The 26,941-nt window shown below is 40.3% G+C and overlaps 1 protein-coding gene across 1 annotated transcript; it reads left to right on the forward strand.

Annotated features, from left to right (window-relative positions):
* The first annotated feature begins 3,711 nt into the window (after window positions 1-3,711).
* On the forward strand, window positions 3,712-26,941 carry LOC148821684 (uncharacterized). Its single transcript, XM_088931317.1, has 7 exons — window positions 3,712-4,309; window positions 12,064-12,294; window positions 13,824-13,994; window positions 14,616-14,747; window positions 19,267-19,439; window positions 24,270-24,509; window positions 26,753-26,941. Exons 1-7 carry the CDS (start codon window positions 3,712-3,714, stop codon window positions 26,939-26,941), a joined length of 1,734 nt encoding a protein of 577 aa, XP_088787443.1.

A 26,941-nucleotide genomic window follows, 5' to 3' on the forward strand; every position in this document is an offset into this window, starting at 1 on the left:
TACAGGTAATGGGGACTCCCCTCCACCACCACCACCAATGTGCAGCCCCACCTGGATGATGCGACGGCAGCCATAGTGCGCCAGAACGCTCACCACACATCAGCTATCAGTGGAGGAGAGCAGAGTGATGAAGCCAATTCATAGATGGGGATTATTAGGAGGCCATGATTGGTAAAGGCCAATGGGAAATTTCGAGAAACACGCTGGGATTTTTAATGACCACAGAGAGTCAGGACCTCGGTTTTACGTCTCATCCGAAGGACAGCGCCTGTTTACAGTATAGTGTCCCCCGTCACTATACTGGGGCATTAGGACCCACATGGAGCACAGGGTGAGCGCCCCCTGCTGGCCCCACTAACACCTCTTCCAGCAGCAGCCTTAGCTTTCCCAGGAGGTCTCCCATCCAGGTACTGACCAGGCTCACACCTGCTGAGCTTCAGTGGGTTGCTAGTTGTGAGTTATGCTATTGCTTCGCAGTACGTGCTTCATTACGACGTCGTTTGAATAGCTCGACTCACGTTATAAACCAATTCTTCTACGTAAACGTTCGACGAAACGTGGTAAATCTCAAGAATGTCATCTTTTTTCGTTGTTTTCAAAGTTTGTTTTGCCATAAATCTTAATGACCAAGAAACGTTAATAACCTGCTAATGGGGAGGTAACAGGTCAGTCGAGTTCTCAATCATATGTTACAAGACAGACACGAGTCGTGTTAAGTTAAAATACAGTGAGCGTGATTGTTTTCATTCTTTAGGTAGTTTGGCATTTTCCAATTTCATTTCTTTTTCTTAAAATTTCATTTCTTAAGAACCAGAGATGAGATAAGGACATGCTGGTCATTAAGCCCATTTTGGTAGTTGGCAGCTGATTGATCCAAATGATCTCATCCAGCAGTTTTTCTTGAAAGAAACTTGGGTATCAGCTTTAACAACAAGGCTGTCTATGCCACACACATCCCGTAATCAGTCCTTCGGGTAAAGAAGTACCGCCTGTGCTCTCGTTCGTGTCTCGCTGTTGGGTCCAGAAGAGACCGGTTGGGATGACTCGGTCAACGCCTTTGTGGATGTACTGAGCGAAAGGTCAGAGATAAGATGGCTTCTGCAAAACCAAAGGACGGCGCAAGGGGGAAAAAAAACCCATCAAAACATCTAGCAAAACCTAACCAAACAACAAGGGCCAAGACAATATTTTATCGCGGGCAGACAGTCCAAGACTGGAGGACACCTCTGAGTGTGCTATCCTTCGGGGTTACATGTTTGTTATGGACGTGGAAAAATATTAAACCATTAGTTTTTCTTTCCATACTAATATGAGCATTGTATTGAATTATGAGAATACAAGAGATGCACTAACTTTGTGTTACTCCACACACACTATTCGAAACGGCGATTTGACAACGCCTTTTGTTTGAAGGTAGCTGTCCAGAGAACGGTTATAAATAAAATAATATATATTATTCTGCACCAACAACATCGAAAAGAAACATTGTATATTATTCTTTTTACAGTTATTTTACAATGGGATTTTGACCTTCATTACGCTACATGATGTGCTGCTTAGATTGAACTTATTTTTATCCATTTTACCAAACATACTATTGCGTATCAGTTATGACTTGTAGCGTAAACTTTTACAAAGTTAGAAATTCTATAATTTTTTTAAATTCTACAAGTGTCCATTTTTATTTAAGGATCCATTCTGTACGATATAATCATCGAGTTTTGCATTTATTTTTTAAATATGAAACAGGTAACGGATGAGATAACTGACAAGATAATTCATACTGGTTAAACTAAGGGAAGGCCAATTTTATACTACTATTTATTACTAGAATTGACTGAACGTGGTAAAGGTAATTGTATGATGATTAGCTAAATTGTATGATGACAATATCTAAATCCCAGTTGATCAACGGTTGAAAGATAAACTGCTGCGATATTTATACCTGAAGGACACAATTCATATAAAGTATAAGCATTATTTATCCTTTCTGTAAATGTACTTATATGCTGAAACCTACTGTAGCCTTTTCTATGTGCATCACCCAGTCTATAAAGAAGGACACTTACAATTTATAAAACCCGTGATGCATTTTCTGTCGTTTCGTTCAGTTTATCGCTGACGATCCCAAGTGTCTAAAATATCTGAGACGCTGCCTTCAAACGTGCCTGTAGTTGTGTTGAAATTACTCTAGATGGCCTAACTCGTCCGCGTCTCGCAATTCGTTATCTTGACCGAAAAGCAAATAAATGTGTGATCCGAGAACAAACTTCCTGGGACGTGTCCATTCATTCGTTGAAGGCTGTTTAAATTTCCTTACAACGAGCGAACCCACAACAGCTGTCTGTCCTTGCAGCAGCGTTAGTCTTGATTGTTGTATACATAACTAAGATAAGACTTACAGCATCACTTCTCAGCTCTTCTTGTAAAATACGCCAAAAGGGGAACTGAGACACCCAGACCTCAACATCAGGATGTAGTGATATCAAATTCGAAAAACAAAATTGACATCCCTTCATTGCAGATATTGCTTAGAATTTATTGCAGTTCTTCCCAACAAGACATACGTAACAATATGCAATTTAACTCGGTTTCATGTCTTCTACTGGTCACATGAACTATCAATTTCTACGGATTATTTTTTTAGATTTTATATAATTCTTTCATACGTATATAATCAACTTAGTCAACTTCTCTCTGCATCCTATTAACCGTAATACAGCTACAGCTAACCTGTCAACATATGTGGGTTTCATGCCGAGCTTGTCTTTCACTGTCGGTTTAAATTCAATGTTAATCGGCAGTAAAAAAACAAATCATGGCGCTTTCAAATGAAAAGCTGCACAGTACTTGTTCTGTGGCACATATAGTCTTCCACAAAGTAGTTCTAAAACTTAACTACATCCACCGCAATGGCGACGATATTATAAATAATAATGTACACGACTATTCTAATATTTGCAACAAGGCTGCGTTTTGTATTTTTTTTTAAAAAACCTTGCTAAAACACTGTATAGAATTTAGGCGTCGTGTGTTGCCGCCGTTTTTCCTTCCCAGTTTTCTATCACGAATTGTGCAAAAAAAATATATGTTTGAAGTCGAATAAATAAATGTTCCGAGTAACTTTTGATTTTACGAGGTTCCTTGACGTTATTCCGTTATATTCAATTTGTGTGGGGGGAAAAAAACAAACTGAAAAGTGGAGTAAGCGAAATATTTCGATGTACTGTGGCCAATAAATGGGGCACCTTGTTTTCGGCTTCATCTGCGAAGTTCAAGAAACGACCGAGGGAATGACTACAAAGCTAGCAACATCATATTTCGCCACCTTTCCCTTCTACGTTATAAAATATTATACGCCAGAGTCTTAGTGCGTTGTCCTGACAGGTTGTCCCATCCTCTGATACTGTTCGCCCTCCCCTTCTGATTACTGGCATAGTCGTCCCTGTGGGATGGAGTTACTGTCGCACATTAGTTTCGATCTGGATGTTAGTCTGACCCCCTTTGAAGTCTGCCTTTAATGAAGAAAGCAGCATCTCTCCAATTTGATTGCAACCGGAGACAGGCTGCGCCCTCCCTCTGGCGAGAACGCACAGAAGAACAAGTGGAAATTCATCCCAAAAAAGGCATTTTAAAGTATTTTTTGTTTCTTTTGAGAACTGTTTCACTACCCAATCCGTCCGTAAAGGTAACTTTCTGTACACGCTAATCATGCATCTGAAGTGGATACGCATATCCGTTTTAATTTTTGCGCTTTTCCTTGGGCGAACCCGGAGTTCCCAAATCAAGGCTGCCCGACTGGAACGCTGGGCAAAAACTGGATTCCAGTATCTGAAACTGAACCTCTGCCAGCGGGTCTCCTCCTTATCGGAACCCGAGTGTAAACGGCTGGCCCAGTTGCCCCAGACCGGTGTGGCAGTCTACGCCTCGGAACCGAACTCGGGGGAGAAAGTGCTGGCGATTCTCCCCGACTCGCCCAGTTCGAAAACAGGGAGACCTGCAATGGGCATGCGATCAGGGACGGGGTTTTCCAAGTCAGAGGTGCACACAGACCGCATCCGGTACTCGAATCAGTCGGGAGCAGGGTTTCAGGGGTCCAAACCAGGCTATGGTTTGGGTTCGGGTCCAGAAGTTTCTAAGCGGGTTCCGGGACTCGCCACAGAGCTCCTACCTGGTTCGACTGCGCATGACGCAGTGTTAGCTTTGGATCCGAGTCCGGGAGAAAGTTTTGGTCACCCCATCATCCTTTTCTACATTGACTTCAACATGAGCAAGAAGAAATGTGGACATAGGGAAGGAATTCATATGGGTAAGTCTTTTTAAAATCTCATATATTTGACACCACAAGTTCAAAAACGTGCACTCTGGAGACTCCGGACGCTTTGGAGTCTCTAAACAAAAGCAGCAGCAGCAGCAAACATACTACCAATAATTAAAATGATTATTATAACAGACTACAGCCTCTATATTCGAACAAATGGATTTACTACGGAAACGAAACGAAAAACAAATCAGACGCAACACAGCAATGTCTCTTAACCCAGCAATAGTAAAAAATGATGTTTTTGTACGCTCAAAGCTGTGCGTGTTTTTTTAGAAACAGTGCCATCGTATAAACGGCGTATTATAAAATTGTGTAGTCTCTGCCTGAACACACAGAATTGTTCAGATTTGCTTTGAGAAGGGTTCATGTAGTAGCATGTATTTTTGCATCCTCGAAATTAAAATGGTCAGGACATTAACATTTAATACAAAAAGATCTTATACTGTACATCGCACAGAATACCAGTTTTAATGTGTGTTAAGGTGGTGTTCTTATATCCGCAACTGTCTACGATTTATGATGATGATGGTGGAAGATGTGCGCAATATTACGAGACCACTAACTCATTTTTTCCTTCGTTATTATAGGGTTGAACTGGGTTTACTTTGTTTCTTTAAAAAAGAACAAATTAAGAAATGAAAATATCCAGTTAATTCTTATTCTTCAAGGCGGATCTAAACAAAAAGTCCAAGAGATTTACCAACCCTGGAAATACTATTTCATAAATATGCTGGTTTTCTTCCTGCTTTCCTCGAGTCCTTAACAAGCAGACCAAAGAATGTCCATTGCTTGATTTAGGAACGAGCATAATCTCAAAACCCCGAAGACAGTTCACTTAAAATTGTCGTGCGCGACTACATAAGAACTAGTCTCTGCTGGAAACTGCTTTCACACACATATATATACTGTATAAACGTTCAGAGATGACTCCGGCATTAACAATCCACAGAGCCCACATTAGACTTTTAATCGCGGAATACAGTTGTGAATGTGCTTTGGCAATCCCTTCGATTTTGGTTGGATTACAATTAGGATTTTTCTATAATCTGTCCTTATATTTTAGCATAGTTCACTTATAACGTACATGTACATCACGATATATGGGGCGTTTCAAAGGAGGTTGCACGAGTTTTGAAAAAACACGAATAAGATCCGTTTGGATTCAAGACTGTTTCAGTTTTTTCCTCGTTTGTAAAACACGTTGAGTGCCGATATAGATGCAATCTCAAATTGTTCTGTCATTTTCAACCCCTCGTTTCCATTTTGTCTGCCCAAAATACTGTAAACAAGCTAATCGTTCCTGGCATCTTTTCCTTTTTACGCATACTGTACTATTTTGAGTAGACTGCGTTCTTCGATTCAGCGGTTAAAAGTCACCCATATCCAAAATATCTTTTTTTTCTTACAAATTAAACCTAGAAAACTCAATAATCCAAGTAACCAAAACAAGACCACAACAGTCTCTTTATCGAGATGAAAATAATTAGAATGTACACCGTGACCTCTAACTATTGCCTGTACATGGTTAGCTTATACAACTTCTTGCCAAAATATCCTGTGCCTTGCAGGCAATATTTTGGTTAACAGCTACCCCACAATACTTTGTGGAATTCAGCATTTTTGTTTTTATTCTTAGAGACTTGTGGTTATACAATAATACACCGTTGCCCCAGTCCTCTGAACACTTAAATGTAAGCACTTGCAAACCTTCATTTGAAACCTTCTGCTCTTTGTAATATAAATTCATTCGTGTTGTGCGTGATTTTTGTGGTGTGTGACCAGAACCACTAAATATTTGTCTGAGGACATTTTAATAAAAATAAGCCTAATTTATTTTCAGAATCTGATACTCAGGCCTTATAAATGTCTTCAGTGTGTTTTACATACTGTAGTTACCAAGCAATTATAGAACAGCTATGTGTTTTGAAGAATTACCACCTGTTTCTAGTTATAGAATCCCTCTTCATCCTATTGACCCATAACTCTTAACATGTGGTGTCATTAAACCTCTGAAAAGGCCATGTTGTCCCCCACAACAAACATTACTTGGAAATGCTGCATCTTTTTAGGGAAACTAGAGGCTGGATTTTCAATAGCCCAGGGTTTCAGTTACCACAATTGCATAGGCAGATTTCTCAGTGGAGTTCCTGTGTGGTTTCGCAGGCTGTGAAGTGTCTCTCTGCTTTTAACACGCACGTTCCTAAAGTTGCATTGAATTCAGGAGGGAGATTTATTTTTAAAAACACATAGGTTACCCATGAGAAGAGATCCCAGGATCTTTTCAAGTCATATCTTGGAGGAAAAAAAACAGGAGAAAATGCAACTGTCAGCTCTTTTTGTCAACGCTAAGCAGACGCCTTCATAGTTTCCATGTCTTCCTTGGGTCCTCATACTACGACAGGTTCTGAAAGAATACTTTGGGGTGACTTTCTTGGTAATTTTACATACCTTTTTCAAGTCTCCTCACAATAGCAATTAGCATTCTTGAATCACAGTCTCCTCTCATCAGCACTTGGTGATATAGTATAATAAAAAATGTGACCAGATTCTGCAATCTTATGTCACACCAGTGTATATTTAGAAGTGATGTGGGGATTTTTTCGTCTTCTGGAGCTTAATTTTGATTGATCATTTGAATGCTTTATAACATGCAGGTCGCACAGAACAGTTTTCTAAGTAGTACAGGCACTGGTAGTGTTTTGTTATGTTCTAGAGTGCACAGTGCATCATTTTGACAGTTTAGTAAAGAGACAAGACTGGGTTTCTGCTTAGAAAAAGTCAGGTTTTATGAGTAACTGTCAAATGTCAGCATTTTATAGTACTTCCTTGAGTAACAAATCATTAGTGTTATTTTCTTGACTTCCATAAAGGCAGCATTATTCCATATGCTTCATCTGTTTTTTTATTTGCCTACATCGGTTTCTTCAGAAGTGAATTTAGGTAAACTACGTACACCTGACCTGTGTTCTTCAAGCTGTTTCTTTGATTCCAGGGACATCTTTTTGGTGCCATATCATGAAAGCAACAAGTCACCTCATCATCTGAATCTAAACGTTTTTTTTAGAGCTTGCTTATATCCGAGTACAATACAGCCACCTCATTTGAAAAGATGGGTGCACGCTTAGAGACGACATTAACTTGAACCACTTGATATAGCCACTGTGGACCATCAGATTTAGTTCAATGTAACAGGACTCTGGTGACAAGGCACCACAAAAATGAGCATGAAAGAAGACACAAAAGGCATGTTCTGTACTTTAAAAATAGCAATGCCATTCAAAATGTTTAATGTGGTTGGTTCTGTTAGAGTTAAGGATCAAAAGGAAGATATACAGCTTTGTACATATTAAGTTGCATAAATGATGTTTATAAGCTATTTCAAAGTAACTAACCTTAACCATGTGGAAAAAGAAAGCAGAATATTAAACAAAACAAGTATTATTCAGTCAGTTGGCATTTCATTTCTTTCAAAATCCATCCAGCTCTTCAAATGGGGGGAAAAAGATCTCTCAAGAATGAGAAAGTGGGCTTCCACAAATTAATCATTACAGATGGAACTCTAATGAAGAAAATCCCTGTGTTTAAAGGGTGAAAAAGCAAAGCAAAAAGCAAAAAGAGCTTTACTTGTTATTTTATATCCCTGGGGCAAAAGGAGTGAGAGGAAGACTTCTCAAGCTTTTTCATATTTTGTAACTACTCATAAAAACATAGACCATAGACCAGTGGGCTCATTTAGCAGCTAGTTGGTGAATGTTCTAATCTAAAGAATCCATCAGGCTGTTTCAGCTTCTAGAACATGCTAAGATGTCGGCTCCAGTATCCCACAATCCTCTTTGTAATAAAATGTCTCCTGTGTTCTGTCCCATCCACTCCTAAACTTTACTTCCACGTGTCCTCACCTCCTTCTTGTGTTGCTCGTCTTGGAGAAGTCCCCCAATTTGACTGACTTATTAGTGCCTTTCAGGATGTTGGACACCGACATCTTATGAATTTCAGATAATTGTATAAAACCTTTTAAATGGTTTGTGGTGAAAAGATTTTGTGTAGTGTTTTATGACCATGTTGTCCTTTGCTAGTTTCTCACCTGAACACATTTAAAGTCTGTCTGAGGGAAAGGGGAACAAATTTTATAGTGTCATGATGTTCTTGTTATCCTCATTCCTGTTGCCCAAACAAGACAAGGGGCAACATGTTGGCGCAGAGATTAGTGTTGCTGCCTCGCAACACTGGGGCCCTCGGTTCAGTTCCAGACCTGGGGTGCTGTCTGTGTGGAGTTTGTGTGTTCTCCCTGTGTTAATGTGGGTTTCTCCCAGGTGCTCTGGTTTTCTCCCACAGTCCAAAGACATAAGATAAGATAAGATCGGGTCACTTTATTGGCCATATACAATTTCTTGTATTCGGAATTTGTCTTTTCACATACCCCAGCTTGCTCTCCATGAGACACACAGACAGGGAGAGAAGCTTGGGGTCAGAGCGCAGGATCGGCTATTTATACGGCGCCCCTGAAGCAGTTGGGGTTAAGGGCCTTGCTCAGGGGCCCAACGGAGTAGGATTCCTCTGCTGGCCGCAGGATACGAACCAGCAACCTTCCAGCCACAGGCGCAGATCCTGAGCCACAGAGCCACCGCTCCGCCACCTGCTGTTATGTTAATTGCCATCTGGGAAAATTAGCCCAGTTGTGAGTGTAGGTGTGTACCCCACCTTTCGCATGTTGAATAGGAAGAAGAGGTTAGATCATGTCTGGATGAATACTCTAGACAGGGCAGATTATATAAGGAAGGAGCTGCACTCCTGCTTCCGAAGGCCAGAGAGCAATTTAGAGTAGCCAGTGCACCTTACCTGTCTGTGGTCTGTGAGAGGAGAAAACCCATGTAAACTCCACACAGATATCCACCAGAGCCCACAATCAAAGACTAAGACACTGCAGTATTGAGGCAGCTACTTGAACTATGAAATAAAGGAAATAATTCTGGTCCACACTATCATATACTGTATATATATTATATAATAAAAGTATCACATATAGAGGCAGAATCTGGATGCAGCTCTGTTGTCTTGTACAACAACAACAACAAAAAAAGAAAACAAAGCCTTTCTTGCCCTTGTGTGAACAGTTAGTGACACTGTCATTACCTCAGAATGCTGTGAAAAAGTATTTTCTGTTATTCTGTATGTATTCGCAAGGTGACAGGAAAGGTGCTCGGTTGTTTTAATGTTTTTCTCAACATTATTGTCATTAAGAAGAAACTGCAATCTTGCAGCAGTATTTAAAACAAGATAAATGCCTTGGCAGAGATAATTACAGTTAATGAAGTTTTCACAGGCAGATGTTGAAAGACGGAAATCCCTTTACAAAGCAAGTGATGACTCTTCCCACTTTCCCTGTCATATTACACAAAACCTGTTTAAAATACTGCATTAAAATGCTGCTTCCTGCAGCTCTATAACTAAGGAAAAATACTATATTTTAAAATACATTAAGTGCTATTTTTTAGTGATTTATTACAAATCAAAGTTGTAATTAACAGTCATGCAGTTTAAAGAGAAAAAAACTAAATCCAATTAGCAAATTATTTTGTCATTATTTTACATTAGAGTTATTCCATAAAACCTGTACTAAAATGTCATATATATGCTCAAGAATTAATGCTGAAGTTATGCAATTAACAGGACCATACCTTTCACAAAGACCACTATAATTAATACTCTTGCATTTGGATTGATTTTTGCTATGGGATTCCCTATGAGAAGTCTAGTGTGGTTTATAGCAGATATTTCTATGCGAAAGTGTGTTTCCTACAAAAGGGCTGTGCTTAAAACCTGTTCTTGTGCAGTTAGTGTCGACTTGTGTTATTGGTTCCCGGGAAATAACAGCATCTAAGAACTCAATGTACTGAGAAGTGTTTTTTAAGCGTTTTGTCATGTAGTAGGATTTGGCTGAGGGCCAGCAATCCTGGCTGTAGGACGAGGAAGCTGTGACTCCATACAGAGTGAGGAGTTACCCAAGGGCCAACTGGAAAGGAGGAGGGATGGAGAAGCCACTGTTTTCCTTTCTCATCTGCTTCTCTCTTTGTACAATGGTTAACTGTTATAACTCTATGTATCTGTCTTGTGTATTCTGTGGTGTTCTATAAGAAAATGTGAAAATTGTTTATCTGTCCTCACAACTACATATTATACTCTGTGTATCTGTTTCCTTTTAAGAAGCAAAGATTAGGGATCTAAAAGATAGAGAAAGGATATTGCTTAGTTGTCAATTATGAGCAGTTATTGTAACTTATTGTTCCTGTGGGACACAAAGTTGTAAATATCGAGTATGGTGTAGAATGTGTGGAGTGGAAGGACTTTAACACGGTTTGGTAAAGGAAGTAAAGGAAGGGAAAGAGGTGTATTAAGGACAAAAAAAATATATTAAAAATGAAGATGTCCTCTGATGTTGTGGGGGGGGGGGGGAGGGGTGAGTGGAGGGGAAAAAAACGAGGGAAAGAGGCTTATGTATGGTATTTATAGATTTTTTTTAATTTAGGAAATGACTTTGGTTAAGTGGATGGAGTGAAAAGGAATTTGGCCGTTGTCATCCTTCTCAAAGTTTTATTGTAAACCCCCTTTGTAATAGGTTAGGTATCACTAAAGGCCAGTGCACTACATGTGATGTACAGTATGAAAAAAAACTCCAGAGTGTGGACAGATGAAAAGCAAAGTGTATCAGAAATGTCAGAAGCCCAGTGTCATTGGGGCACCACTACAGGGAACTCATTGCATTCATTGGGTTTCACCATTGTATCATCTGGTACACGTTGTACAGATGAAGCAGAAAAGCATATATGTACTGTATATATAACCTATAAAACCATTGTGTGTAGCATATAATTTTAAATGTATCTATGGAAAACCTATTTAAAACATAGTAATAAGCATGAAATGTCAAGCACCTAGTGTTAGAATCTACTGCATAGATGTAGAATCTGAAATAGCTCAAACACCAACACAGTGGGAAGACTTTTTTCAGTTTGGATCAGCAAGAGGTCATGTCATGTGCCAAACCACTTTATACCATACAGTGTCGCGGGAAGCTGCAGCCTACCCGGCAAGCAACGTGTGCAAGGCAGGGTACACCATCGCAGGGCAAGTGCAAGCCAATCATACATGGGGACAATTTTGAGGCCGCTGTAAAGGCCGATGGGTGAAATTTGGCCCGGACACTGGGATAACTCCCTACTTTTATCGAGACATGACCGGGGATCTTTATTGACAACTGAGAGACAGAACCTTGGCTTAACGTCTCATCCGAAAGACGGTGCCCACTACAGTATAGTGTCCCCGCCACTATACTGGAGCATTAGGACCCACACAGACTGCAGGGTGGGATGCCCCCACTGGTCCCACTAACACCACTTCCAGCAGCAACCATAGTTTCCCAGGAGGTCTCCCATCCAGGTACTGACCAGGCTCAACCCTGCTTAGCTTCAGTGGGCTGCCAGTTGAGAGCTGCAGGTTGATATGGCTGCTTCAGCAAGAGGTAGACACAATACATATTATAGAATCATCATTTCATATAACTAAGATGAGGTAGAATACTTCACAGCTCTTCACAGAAATTTTTTATAAAATCTATTCTCAAACATTTGTGCGAAACCCTGCATCTTACTTTTGTCCTTGTTGAAAGTCGCGTCCGTTTCTGTCCAGATGGGGGTCACCATTGTTCGGTGCCGGTCTCCCTTGCACACTGTACCTTCTAGGAGACGAGTGCATGACCCTGGCCTTGAAGAGCCGCTGCGAAAACCTGCTCAAGAGGCGACAGAGCCGGAGCGAGAGGCAGGGCACCAAGGGACGGGCACGTCGGAGCCACCTGGCGGCAGGTCCACACTCCAGCCGGGCCAAGCGGATCGGGGGCGTGTGCGAGGTTCATTTTCTGCCCCTGGTGGTTGGCGTGAAGGACCTGAGCAGGACACAGCGGCTCCACTGCGTAGGTGGGTTCTCTGATCTGGGCAAAATTATGATGTCACTCCTTCATAGTGTGGATATGGATCTGCAGTAGAGACACCACTGACTGTATATTTCCGTACACCATAAATACAAAAGATTAACATCCATATCCTAAGGAATAGGTTGTAGCTGACCATCCAAGGTCATTGCCAGAGTGTTAGCAAGTGAAACGTCCACCTTCCTCCCCTGCATGTGGGACCCAGATGTCATTGTCATTGAACAGAGTCTGGTTTCCGTTTCGGGGTACTTAAGTGTTTTCTTGCACTGATTTCCTCATGATGGCAATCGTAGAAGATACAGGGATGGGAAAATTCTGTTCTTCTTCTTCGCCTCAAAGTTTACGGTGCCATTGAAGTGTAGGTGATCCACTCCTTGGATGGAGATTCTAAAGTGTGAGAAGGAGGCTCAACCAGCAAACGCCTCTTCTCAGGGCCCAGGTGAGGAGGTGAGTGGTGTGAGATGGGCCGTGTCATTAGCTGGCTGTGACCTGGATTTGCAACATTGTTTTGGAAAGGAACAAGTAAAGGTTTATTCCTTGCTGAAAAGAGAAGGAAAGGAACTCAATGTTTCGGCTGTGGAGCCTTCTTCAGGTGTGAGAGAGAGAGAGGGGAAAATCGGCAGCTGACAAATCGTGGGAGAAGAAAAGCCGGGAGTTTAGAGGAGGTGGGAGCAGGAGAGAAGCAGTACCAACACTCAGGTGGTGTGAAGTCAAGAGAGGTAAAGAGAGGTGTGAGGTCAAAACCTGCAAATGAATAGAGAGGATCCAAAATAAACAAGCCTCTCGTTGAGAGAAGGGGGAAGGTGTGATCCTAGTTTTAGGATAATTTGGGTTTTGGATATCTTTCTGCAGTAGGATATCCAAAACCCCTCTTTGAGAACACAGACGAAGAGAGCAGTATGATCATGGCCGTTAGAGGTGAAATGGGAAACTTATGAGTTTGGAGAGATCTTTGATCCTCACAGCCCTGACATGTTCCCTAAAGTTTGCTGGAGGTACGAGATGTCATCTGAGTGATCCGGAATTGTCCAGAGTGTCCTTGAATTGTTGTTTTGGAAAGTCAGCCAGGGGTTGAAAGGCTGCGGGCTGGCCAGGGTTTCTTCAGCTTGCCATGCAACAGCAAAACCTGTGGCTTGCTGGGCACATCATCTTGCAGTGTTATCAATACAAGCTGCCTTAGCTCTTCTCTAATGCAGAATCCTGTTGGAGGCCTGGAAAAGTGAAAACTTCATGAAGATCATGACGGCGTGTATTCCAGAGGATGCATGCATGGAGTTTTTGCTTCACCACCTCTCTTGTGAGGGTGGTGGCAGTCTGCTAAGAAGATCAGATCAATGCCAGATTTGGGGATGTAGAAGCAGATCGTTGCCGATGTTCCATGTGCTGCAAACCTCTTGGTTTCACACGTTTTGGCCGTGTTTGTCATACAGCGGGTGGGAGGGATATGGGCTCCTGCCCCACCGCAAAAACGATACCTGAGCAGCCAGCGTGAGCCGGTCTTGTTTTTTGCTGCAGAGCACCGGGACTTTGCACCCTGCCCTCGCCCTCTCCCCATCACCAGCCCCAGCCCGTCAGCTGCTAGCTGTGAGCTCAACAAGAACACCCGCCGCTGCCACCAGCACCACCTGCTCACCCGCCAGTCGTGCCGCGTATACCAGACCTGCGACCATGCCATATTGCTCTCAGGTATTCTGCACTGCTGTCTGCATAGACTCTAGAGCCTTTGTATAGGCTGTGTATATGCATAGGTCTGTATTGATATATGTATAGACTATGTATATGTATAGGTATGTATTAGATATATGTATATGCTATTTATATGTATGTATTAGATATATGCATAGGTATATACTGTATTATATATTGTATATGTGTAGGTGATGTATAGGCTATGTATATGTATAGGTATGTATTAGATATATGTATAGGCTATCTATATATATGAGTATTAAATGGATAGGTATATGTGTAGGTTATGCATATGTATAGGTATGTATAGCTTATGGCCCTGTGTGTTTATGTGCTAAAAATTAGGATCAGCAACAATTAACCATATAATTAAAGCAGCAATTTATTAAATGGGTCACAGTGTTACTCTGTCGTTTCAATCAACTTTACTGTATGTCTGCAATAAGAAAAGATCCTGCTAATCAGATGTTGCAAACTGCATGAGAGCTGGGCCCATTCTTGAGTTCTTCTCTGCATCAAAAGAGCCGTGTGAACTTTCCAAAGGAAAGATATGATATGTGGATTTCATCCTTAATGTTCATTGATTCATTCGATTGGTTCTTTGTACGCTTTTCCCAGGTGGATGGCAGGAGCAGATCACTTATCAGCGTCACATGCAAAACATTCTGCATTTCTACAGGATGCTGAGGAGCAATGGCTTTGAGAAAGAGCACATTAAGACCTTTTTCGCAGGTGATGGGCAAGCAGCAGGTATGTTTTGGCTCACTTTCTTACCATTAAAGTAAATACTCATAGATCCTCTTCATTAGATAATTAACAGACAATAAGGCAGTAAAAGATAAGACTTGTGGATGTAGATCAGACAGATTCAGCAAGGTCTCCCACCCTCCAAAGTACTGCTAGATGTTGAATTTTGGTCTTTTGAATTCAGATATATTTGACTGCGTTACATTATACATACACACCTGTGAAACTCCTGGCTGAATCTACCTGTATACGACTGCCTGGCCTGACCTGGTTTTCACTCCCAAAACCTCAAGGTGTCACTGAATCCACTGAAACGAAACTGAAGAAAGAATGATCAACCACAGATCCCTTTAGAAATATAATGAAGGACAGTTTAACTCGTGGACACCTGATGTGTTGCATGCCTAACCACTCTAGACTGGTTAGATGACACATCCGTTAATTCTTTAGCCTCTTCTTCCAGTTCAGGGTCGTGGGGGAGCTTGAGCCCATCCCTGCAACGAGCACATGGCAGGGTACACCCTGGACAGGACATCATGGGGCAGACGAACAGACACACACTCACACCAGGGCCAGTTTTCCTAGAAGCCAGTTGACCTAGAAGTGCTTTTGGTCTGTGGCATAACAGTATAACATTCCACCAACATACAGAACTTGAACGTTGCATAAAATTATATGACTTTCTAGACAGCACATGAGCAAAACATGTCTGCTTTAAATATCAAAATAATACTTCAGGAATGTGTAAAATTGTAGCACTCAGTTATCAGATCTATTCAGTATGCATGAATGGAAAGTAAAATGTGAGACAATTTCACTTGTTAATAATAGGGAGATCACACAAAAATACCCACCCATCTTTTCTAACTGCTTCATCCAATTACACAAGCGTACCCTGGACAGGACACCAGTCCATCACAGGGCAGACACACACACACGAGGGCCAGTTTTCCCAGAAGCCAGTATGTTATTGGGCTGTGGGAGGAAACTGGAGCACCCGGAGGAAACCCACACAAACACGGGGAGAACATGCAAACTCCACACAGACAGCACCCCGTTCTGGAAAAGAACCCAAGGCCCCAGCACTGCGAGGCAGCAATGCTAACCACGGCATGCATCACCATTTCATGAGCAAATTAATAAGTAACAGACTGGAGAGAAAAGAAAAAAAAGCCCAGAATAAATTAATTTTTGCCCTTCAGTCAGGGCAAAAATGGATGATTGTTGTTTTGGTCATACTGTCATCTTTGAAATGAAGCAAACAAATCAGCATTAAAACTCTAGCCTACAATACAATTTCCTCATAAACCTCATAAACAGGACGTATTGCATCAAAGGTTTTCATGACTGAAAAATCATGAATCATTTAAATACGTTGAAAGTGACAATAGCCTTATGCCTAGAAACATGACTTTACACTATTATTTTAGTGTCAGCTTCAAAAATGTATTATAATGCCAAATACTTGTATAGTTTTTTCTATTTTTGTGAGTCCTTTTAAAAAAATACAGTTTGGCAGTTTTTTTTAGAAATGCAATTCGTATTCTAGCTGTGAGAGGTACAGGAGGCTAAATAATTATATTTTTTGCAATGCCCATCCAACTTCTGTCTGAAGTCTGTCCGAATTCCTTCCTGAATTTCCCCTTGGTAAAATGTAAAGTATTTTATTTTGAGACTCGATTCCTCCAAAGCACAACCTTATTATGTTAACACAAAATTCTGCAGTTACTAGGAGCGTATTGGTAGTCTCTGTTGGGGAAAAAAAAGGTTACTCCCAAACTGAAACATCGAGATGAGTTGCTCTATGAAGAAAAAAAGCATGTTTAGTCAGTTCTATGTATTGTCTAATTTTTAGTAAATTAAGCCTCTTAGAAGTGTGCACTGGTATGTTAAATGCTACAATTCCAAAAATAAAGAAAGTGAAGGTAATTGCCCAGTGAAGACGAGGCCTTTTTAGATAGGTGCCAGAAAGTGACTACTTATGGTACTTTGAGATTTGTCCATGAGAAGCTGGAAGAAATTGTAGTGTCTGGCAACGTTTCTGCTCCAAGAAAAGTCTCTCTTTTCGGGAAGCCATTAAGTCATTAAGAGGCAGGCAGCTGGGACTGGACCCTCAGCCAGAGTTCTTAATGAAAAACTGACATTTTCTTTTGTGTGGAAAAGATCCCTCTTTCCAACCTCTTCTGTTGCTGTGAAGGCCTTGATCCTCTGCGACTGTTAATGTGCTCAGTGGGGACAATGTTTTCACGCCAGCTTGCTTTGAAATCATGGCCCGGCTGTCCTCTCGTAAGGAAAAGCCTATCATTCAAAAAATTACACAGGCCTTTTTAAACGGGGGTGGCTGAATCTCAGGGATGCGCGTGGAAGCCTTCACAAAGTGACTGAAGTCTTTTTGGAACTGCAACCCAACTCCAACCAAATTTCCAATGTGATATTTACCTAAAAGCAAGGGGGAGGGGCATAATTTTTCAGCTTTTTTTCTGCTTTTCTGCTGATTCACGGTTTTCAGTTCTTACTGTTACTGTCAGGACATGGAAAGCTGCAATGGAAAGGATTATGGATCAAGTAACTGCAAAAATCACATAACAGTTAATGGTAATTAACAAAAAATACAATCGTTTTCAGCCCTAGGGAACCTAAAGTGCTTTACTTATAGGAGGGAACCCATTTAATCCACCAGTTAAGTGTAGCCCCTACCTTGGTGGCACTTGGTAGCCATTAGGCTCCAGAAGACCCACTGCACAGCAGATCATCTGGAGAGGCGAGAAATTGTTTCATCAATGGAATGAAGGGAGGAACATATAGAGGCCAGACTGTACAAAACTGAAGTGGAATTTAGAGGAATTTAAGACACCGGGGTCAACACTCTTACTCTTCTGAACAGCACCATGGGATCTTTAAGTAATCGGGACGTCAGTTTAATGTTTCATCCAAATCACGACACCCCATACGGCACAGCACAGTGTCTCCGCTTAACGTACTGCAGCATTGGTTTGGAAATTCTGGCCCAGGGGGAAGAGTGCTGAAACTAAGTAATGGAAATTGGGTTTTAAGTGCTTGACACTGTGCTTTGGGCTTTTTTTTCCACAGGCCTTAATTTTAAGTTAACGGCTTAAGGGGCTGAGGTCTGGAAATGAGTGCTTTGTTGGCTTCATTCATTTCTACTTATTTATAGTTATGGTGTTCTATCCTAGCATTTCTAGCAAATTCTGACCTTAGTGCCCTACTTTTGGAAAAGAAGTTTGTGGTTCTTACCTCAGAGCTTCCTTATGAGAAAGAACTGAGCATTGGTATGCATTTTCCATCCTAAAGCTAAAAAGTAAATACATTAATCCCTTGCCAACGGTGAAGGCTACAGTACTGAAAAATCTTGACGTAAGTAAAGCCACGGTTGGTAAACTTAAGGCTTTGTGGGAGAAAGTAGTGCAAGGGGAACTGAAGTCACGATTCAACCTATTAAACATTTGTTTTCACCTATTTTAAAGTAAAACAGAAACATTCGAGCAAAGAAAAACAATATACAGTATTTTGGAAATAACTTTGACTAGTTTTGAAATGAATTTCTGACATTATTCGGACCTTTATTACTGTGATGGCGCCCATGTAGATCAGGTCACATGGCATGCATCAGTCCTGAAGTGACTTCTTACACTTACTCTGATAGCTTCCTCACTTTTCTTTATTGTACGAATTGTAAATTCATTTGCGCCAAACTACCGACCAACAGCTTTGTTACGAAGTCTTTCATGCAACTTATCAAGCACTTTCATTATTCCTTCTAAGCTAGTCACAGATATGGAGCACTTAGCATCTTTGGAGTCTTGGCCCTCTCTCATATGCTTAGAAAGTTGTAGAAATTGGGGACATGTCTGCTCGCAAAGAAGGCTGGCTGAGAAGCAACGAGATCAGACTGAGTGGCTGCTCTCTCTCTCTCCTCTTCTCGCGAAAAGAATTATCTTGCAGCACCTATCACAGCTCATGGTTCCTTCTCAAATTCACAGAAAGAAACTCGAAATTGTTGGGGGGTTGGGGGGGGGGGGGGGGGGGTAGTGGTACATGGTAAAATATTATACAAAAAATTCTGTGCGGATACTCAAAACCACGTAAAGGTAAATTTTCGTATAGCAAGGTATTGCTATATTGCAGTCCGACTACAAATGGATTGATCTGTCATGCGAATTCTATTCCTTTGCGTACCTTGGGAATACCAAGGCCATCTGAACAATTTCTAAGAGCAGACACTGTCGGCCTCCTTTGGGAACAGTCTTTTTGGAACCTCATGGCACCAGGATCCTGAGTTTAGCAGCTGCCTGTGTGGAGTTCACACAAAACTTTTGTAGGTGATTCATTAACCTCTAAAAGTCAGAGGAGGTCATGTATGAAATCAAACTCAAGTTCAAGAGATGTTGTTGCAAGGGTCTGACAGTGCTTTGGAATTTCATAAGGAACCCAGGGGTACCTTAAGCAGCTTTGTGTAGTAGCTGTTTTTTTACTTCTGACATCTTTGTTTCTCACTCTCCAGCAGAGAAGGAGGCAGAGGGCATCTATCCTGCTACAGAGAAGGTGGCCATTCGCAGTTACATTTCCTACATCTGCCGTGCGATCCACTGTGCCGACTCCCTGGTGCTGTACCTCAACAGCCCAACCAGGAATGATGGAACCATGCTGCTCTGGGACGTCAACAAGAATGGCATTGTAAGTTGAGATCTCGCTAAACCAGCATTTTCCTATAAAGCCCCCAATAATTGTGATCAGTTATTTGAATTGTGATCAGTAACAGTGAATTGTTAAATTTAGTAATCTGGAGGTTGCGAAGGAACAAGTAAAGGTTTATTCCATGCTGAAAAGAGAAGAAAATAAACACAATGTTTCGGTAGTGAAGCCTTCTTCAGGTGTCTGTTGTTGCCGAAACGTTGTGTTTCTTTTCTTCACTTTTCAGCATGGAATCAACCTCTAGTTGTTCATTTGCAGCCTACACATGCTGACGCAGCTCCCTACTTGAACTAATTTGGAGGTTGTTTGGAACTGAAATCTAATTTACATCCATCAAGGATTTCTCTTCATTGAACAGATTGCTTTCTTGATTTACTTGATTACTTTCAGATAGGTGTTGCCAATCTTTAAAAGCAGGTGACTTATAAGACTAACAGTATTGGGGCTCTCCAGGAGCAGGGTTGGAGACCCCGAGAACAGTCGGATAAGATTCTTAGATCACTCTTCCTTTAAGAACCAAACATGCAAGATGCACCCAAATGCATTCCTTCATTTGTGGCTTTTTATTGCTGTTTTTGATTTGAGTGTAGTTGCTCTTGAGTTATTTTCCATGACTTTCGCACAACCAGGCCTATGATAATACAGGGTCTTTGTAAAACTGCTTTTGTGAAGGTTTGTAGGGAGTGTAATTTATAGTACATTTCAATGGCATAGGGTATCAAAGCACAGTGAAAGGAAAAGATTACAAAACTTCCATTGGAATAAATGCCTCAAAACACTATAGCTCCTGGAGTAGATTATTTTAGCATTACTTGGGATATTAATTTTAAAACTACATTTAACTTTTTCTAGACACTGTAGCTATGTAGAGATAGCATGTAGTCTATGTATTTTTTTCATTATTGCTGTTGCATTATCATGTCATTTACAAGAATGCATTTCTTTCGAGAAGATATATTTATAGACATACAAATAATATAGAATTGACACAATACACACAATTTAATTTCAATAAAAGGCATGATTAGGTGGTTTCTATCAATATTAGTATTAGGATTCATTCTGAGATCATAAGACTCATGATGAATAAGTATAGAAATGCTGATTAGTTGTTTAATCGTCCATATTAATGATTACAGTGGGTACAGCATTAATTATCACTAATGATCAAGGCTTTTGTTGGAATTAAAAGCAACTCTGTGGATGTTTTTATTTGTTTGTCCAACAAGGAGTCTCTCCTAGTCTGTTTCCAGAATGCCAAAAATAAAGTGCCAGCTTTGGAAGTCCAACTTCAAAACTAAATAAGTCTTCATTTACAGGGTGTTTTATTTACCTGAGCTCCCGGAGTGGATAATTTGTAGTCTCTGTAACTTGAAACGACCTCTTCCCTCTAGTCTTTTGCCAAAACTGTCAGCTGAATCCCATTTGTGGTTAAAGAGGAATTTGGCCCCAAAAAGTTAGCTGTTCTCCCCTGAGAGAACTGTATTGTCTTAATCAGCTGGCAAGGCACAAACTCTGCCCCTCATCTCTATACAAAGGGAAAAAATGCATTTACAAGTGGTGGAGATAATGTTCAACAATTTACTGTACAATCTGTGTTGTGGCATAATGATGAAATAATCCAATAGCTTTGTTTTACATGGTATATTTGGATAGGTTCTCATGTTAGTACTATGAGCTACATTAAATAAGAAAGTTACATTTAGATCCCAGAGGTGCTAAATAAAGTGTTTACCGTTAACTTTTGTTTCTATTGAGTTCAGGCGATCTTGAGAGATCTAGATATTTGATTAATTTAGTCTTAGTTAGCCTTAAGGCATTGAATGCTGTACCTTGAATAAAAGCGATCTTTCAAGTCCACATTTGCGAAAGACCGTAATGAAAATCAGACCTTCCATCATTAATTGCTTTCACTTCAGTTTTGGAAATTGATTAGATACAAAGTGAGACTCTGAGCTACTGTGGATAAAAAAAGCATGCAGGAAAGATGGTTTGTGTGTAGAAACAAAAATAAGAAAAATGATGCTTTCTTGTATTACATGGTCACCTAAACTCTTTGGCTGACAAAAGGCTTTATGGCACAAAGGTTATAACCCCATACTGTATATAGACTTCTGAACTGACTCATCTTTCCATTAGCCCTGTTATCATGAATCAATCAGCACTTGAAGGAGAAGCACACTGTTGTTGTGGATATAAAATGGAAGAAAGAGCCCTATATTCCCTGTGGGAATCTATAAAGAAGCACATTGCTAAGAGACAGCAGGGCCTTCACATCCCGTTGCAACCTGATTATAAAGACAGGTTAGGAAGCTGAGACACTTGATTTATTTCAGTGTCAGCACCCTGGATTATAGGGATTAGAGGACAACAAAAGAAAAAAAGAAATACACCTACCTAAGCCTGCAATTTAATTAGAGACCTACCAGTCCCCCACCATATCTTAAAACTTAAAAAGCCCTCTGAAACCCAAAGTACACATTGAATCGACACCTTCTCCCACTACTAAAGTCCTACCTTTGTTGTAGAAATTCAGTACAAAGAGATGATCTTTAATTATATTGCTGCTTGCTTTTATTGTGCCATTTTTACCTCTAATTCCTACCTTTCTAAAGGTACACCACCAGTGGTATTGAAGGATTGAATCCATTTTAACTAATCATGTCCATATGTCCATCTTGTTGTAAAGCTGTGGAGAAATAATAACAAAAATATGAAAGGCTGCAACAAATGGATTGAAGTGATAGAGCTATCAGAAGTAAACAGTAAACAGGTAAGGACTGCTGGACCTACTAAAGATGACAAAACTTCACAGCTCATCTCCAATCCATTTAGGTTTTGATTAGGGCAGACATTATCCAATTGGATAAGCAGGAGTGCAGAACAGTGGCTAGGACTCTTAGAGTCAAATGGAAGGGTTCAGAATCTGTATAAGATGCTGCTGTTGTACACTTGAGTATTGTACATCCCTTAACTTGCTCAACTGCCTTATAGTGTGAACTTTCTAGATTGTCATTAACAATGAGATTTATTCTCAGTGGACTCATTTCATAAAACAGAACATTAAGATAAAAAAAAGATCTTCCTAGAATATCTCCCCAGAATTCAAAATCGGTCTTTGAAGATTTAAAGTCTCTGTGCTATATAAAAAATGCACGGTAACAATAATACGATCAGCATGGTGCTGATAATAAAATATGTTTTAGCTTTGCTAGCACCTGGCTTGGATTATTTTTTAGTGTAAAGATTTATTCGGAAGATGTAAAACATACAATTAGTTTTAAGCTTCAAAAGTGCATTCCATACTGAAGACTGTTTTAAGGATTAAACTGATATTTGTAATTATATACTTTTTTTAGTGTTCGATTGCATTAACAAACCCTGCATTTTGGTCTGAATACCCTGTGTTATCAATTATATCCTTTTAAGTAAGAAAAAGTAATAATGAGTAAATCCAAATATCAGTTAATATAAAAAACTACAGCTAAACTATAGTTACAACAGATACAAGTCAGTAGCTTTCTGCAAAGATAATAAACTCACCTCAAAGTAGTACATAGAGGTATAAACCATAAATGTTGGATGACAGTACAAAAAACAAGAATTAGGGTTAAACACAAGTTAAAGAAAACAAAACTGAAAGGAATAGTTGAAAATCCTACCCAAGCAATGTAAATAGCATTACAAAGAAAATGAGTATTAATGTTACTTTTAGAATTTAAGAACAAGCTAGTCATTTCATAGCTGCATAATGTTGTGAGTACTAAGAGATACTAAACATTTTAGAACACCAAATCACGTTTTATGTAATATGCAAATAGAAGCAGAAATAACATGCAGTAAATGTAAAAGTAAATATATGAGAGGTAACCAGTGTTACAGTGTAAAACCAGAATTTGTAGATATTTTCTGTTAATGTTTAAATATAGCTGTGCTGAATAAGTAATCCCTGCTAGCAAACCATGATCTGTTAGCAAAACAGATTGTATCCCTCTTCTTATTGTATTCTTTTTGTATGAATTCTATTAAAGTGCAGTTTTCCATGAAATACTTTATATAAAATAAAACTTAACTGATTGGCCAATCAGATGATGGGCTAAGTGATACAGTATATCTCTGTTAAAAAACCCCACCTATTAGCTTTATAGAAAATCCTCAAATTACTCAGAAGTCTTAAATCAAATACCTAGGACAGTCTGCAAGCCTGCAGCATCAAAACCCAGCAAATCGGTCAACAAGATACAGCTTGATGGATCTTAAGAGTATAATTAAGGAAATGTTTTAACACATGAAACAGCGCAGCATTGAAATAAACTCTTAAACTGCAAGCAGCCAACTAAGAGTCTTCAGAACTGATGTCACATCAAATATGTCTTAGCCCCCTCTTGTTTGTAACCTTTCTTATGCTCTTAAGTTTAAGCTTCTGATAAGGTAAATCAGTAAGGCTATAGCTAAGAAAAGATAAGACATCCCAGGTAATAAGTACTGATCAATAACCACACCCCCTTCTTTGCTTTCCAAAAGTACATTTGGATCAACAAGCTTCTTGTAGCATGCGGTCATTGATTCTCAAAAAAAGCTCCAATCCTAGCACCTCTTATCTGGCGTATTTAACTGACAGGCAGGTTAATGCCTCAACTGTTAAAAATGTCAGTTTGTGGAAAATGAACTTTAAAAGACACAAAATGAACTTAAAATGAGACTGCTTGGCATTGCTTTGTCGTCGTGCCCAGGCCATGGTAAAGGATCTTCTCTCTCGTGTGTGACGGGCTCGGTACCTTATGTGGCATGCCATTTTGTTTCTGTCCTCAGGCAGACCCCAAAGAGAGATACTCCGTGAATGAGCTTCTGTCAGACCTCGAGAGCTGCCAGGCACGCCGTGTCCTGCTGTTTGTGGAGCAGAGCTACAGCGCCACCCTGGCCAGGAAGCTGCGCAGCTCTGGGAAGCATAGTAACGTGGCCCTGCTGAGCGGAGCACCCTGGGGAGGCACCTTCTCTCAGTTCTGGGGTGCCCTGCACCCGGGGCAGTGTCTTGTTGATTACTTGCGCAAGGTGAGGCTGTGACTGAGAATTAACGGAAGCAAACACACACCCACACACAGTTACTGTACATGCATACATATACAGTGCATATACAGCCATATAGAGTGGCCTATCCCATGTAAAATAGATTTTGTAACTGTAAACAAAAGCTGTCACACCTGAAAATAGTAACTTGGGAATTGTCTGCCAAAGACCTAAATAGGCTGAGTGGCCCCATCTCATTTGTATCCTTTTTTATGTTTTTAGAGGACTTGTGGGCTCAGTGGTATAGTCAGCAACAAAAGCACACTAGTGTCACCTACACACGAAACCATTCTATCGCAGGACATTCCAAAAACATCCGAGTTGGTAGCTGCGTCAGCGTGCATAGGCCACAAAGGAACAGATAAAGGTTCATTCCATGTTGAAAGATAAAAAAAAGAAGCAACACTTTCTTTGGGTCAAAAAATGTGTAGGCAGTTGCTGGGTAAATACCGAATGTCTGAGGGAATCGGGAGCAGTCTTCATCTGGTACTGTGGGCAAGGTGTTGTGTACATTCTGTGTGCAAGGTTAAAAACAATGAACTGTTGTGCACAGGTTTTACAGGAAGAGGAAGAATTACCACAGACAAAATTGCATTCCTCTCAGGACAGCTGAAATGATTAGATCCCCTGGCACCATATGGGCGTAAAGAACTGTCTGATGTACTTAAAATAGGTGAACCCAGGGAGTAAGTGCATGTGCCACCACACATGTTACCATGAGAGTGAAGGTTTCATGTAGAACCTAGTAGTAAGATGAAATCATCCCAGATAGCTTAGAAATATTATTGAGGGGTGCCGAGACAATTTCCAGTGTTTGTAATGATTTGTAAAGGCCCATTTGATTGCTATAAAACCTATGACCCTCTCTGCAGTGTGAACGGAAGGGTTATCGTAGGCCTGGTGTGAATGCAAGTGGAACATTTGAATAGGTTCATATTGACAAATGAGTGACAAAAACTACGCACTGTAGAACATCCCATAGATAGTTCCATTCTGCCTAATAGCTGATTAAGAATTTGATCCAATGTATGGAAGAGGTGTCATTTATTAATTGAAAGCAATTGGACTTCAAAAACTGTCTGATCGTGACACATTAGACAACACATGTACATTTCCATCCACTTAGAAAAAACCTTTGTTAATAGCTTTATGTCTGCATTTAAGAGTGACATCGGTCACTGGAGCTAATAGGTCTTTGCCTTTTAAAAGAGGAGGCAAAATTAGAGCTGAGTTGTGATCTTTATGATAAGAGACAGCTTTGAATGAAAAATTTAAAGTTTAGTATTAAGAGGCTCACTTGATTCTGCATCAATAGCAATGTCTCAAATGGAATGCTATCTAAGCCAGGAGATTTCCACTTCTGCATATACTCAGCAGCTGTCTTTAACTCTAGTTGAATTATAGGGGCACCTAAAGTTCAGCCTGATCTGGATAAATTCAAATGGATTTAGGAGTTCCTAGATTGTGAAAAGGTCTGTACCACTTTCAGCATTGTGGAGATGTGAAGCAGAGTCTCAGAGAACTTTATTAGCTGTTAAGGGCTAGAGAGTGCAGCATTAGTATTGTCCTTGCTAGCCTCAAAAGAAGCTGCTCAGTTTGTTTTAGTCTTATAGTATTAGGAACTTTGCTCTAATGCTGGTGAGGGTTTCAAATTGACTGCATAATTGACCGAGTGACTACATAATTCTACTCTCCCAGAAGTTACATTTTTGTCTTGTTTCCAATTGTAGAATTCTAGTTTCTGGATGTCCTCTAACTGCATTTTTGTTCTGCTCAAACACAATACCAGTACAAAAACCCCTCATAAAGCATTTGGCACACTCTTTAATGCAAAATGGAAGGTGGTTTTGAGGACTACAGTTAATCTGTTTGAAGCCCTGGGAGAAATGTTTTAATTAGACCTCATCTGGAAGTATGAAGGAATTAAAATGCCAGTGTTTAGCAAAAGTGATTCCTTGAAGCATGCCAGTTGAGAACAGAAAAATAGGCGTGATTAGACATAAGGGTTAGTGATTTATTTGTGGAAAATATTAGCAATGTGGCATCCAGCAAAGATGAAGAAACCAAACTATAGTCAGTATAAGAGTATATTTTGTGACTACATGAAAATATTTATCAGTCACCTATCTCGCTAAGCTCTGGAGACATTTAGAAGCAGAGCAATGAGACAGAGACTCTCTTCTGCACTTGAAGGTCTTGACTAGAGTCTTTTCTTCCATTCTTGACAGGCACCTTCCACGCCTCGAATGCCAGAGACTGATCTTGGGCTTCTTAATGTCACGTTGTCAGGAGCCCCCTGCAATGCCACCCCTCCCTTGACAGAAGCTGAAATGCGCAAGGAGTACATGGGCTGTCAGAACCTGCCTACTGCACTATGGTACCAGCACCTACACAGACAGGGGGACAAGCAGGACTGA

This window comes from Atractosteus spatula, chromosome 13 (assembly GCF_055471065.1).
Source record: "Atractosteus spatula isolate fAtrSpa1 chromosome 13, fAtrSpa1.hap1, whole genome shotgun sequence".
In the NCBI taxonomy this organism is placed as follows: domain Eukaryota; kingdom Metazoa; phylum Chordata; class Actinopteri; order Semionotiformes; family Lepisosteidae; genus Atractosteus; species Atractosteus spatula.

Excerpts from the sequence above, each read along its gene's own strand:
- LOC148821684 (XM_088931317.1), top strand. The coding sequence starts at position 3,712 with ATGCATCTGAAGTGGATACGCATATCCGTTTTAATTTTTGCGCTTTTC. Across the intron at positions 4,310-12,063 it reads TAGGGAAGGAATTCATATGG|GAGACGAGTGCATGACCCTG; the intron begins GTAAGTCTTTTT and ends TGTACCTTCTAG. Across the intron at positions 12,295-13,823 it reads ACAGCGGCTCCACTGCGTAG|AGCACCGGGACTTTGCACCC; the intron begins GTGGGTTCTCTG and ends TTTTTGCTGCAG.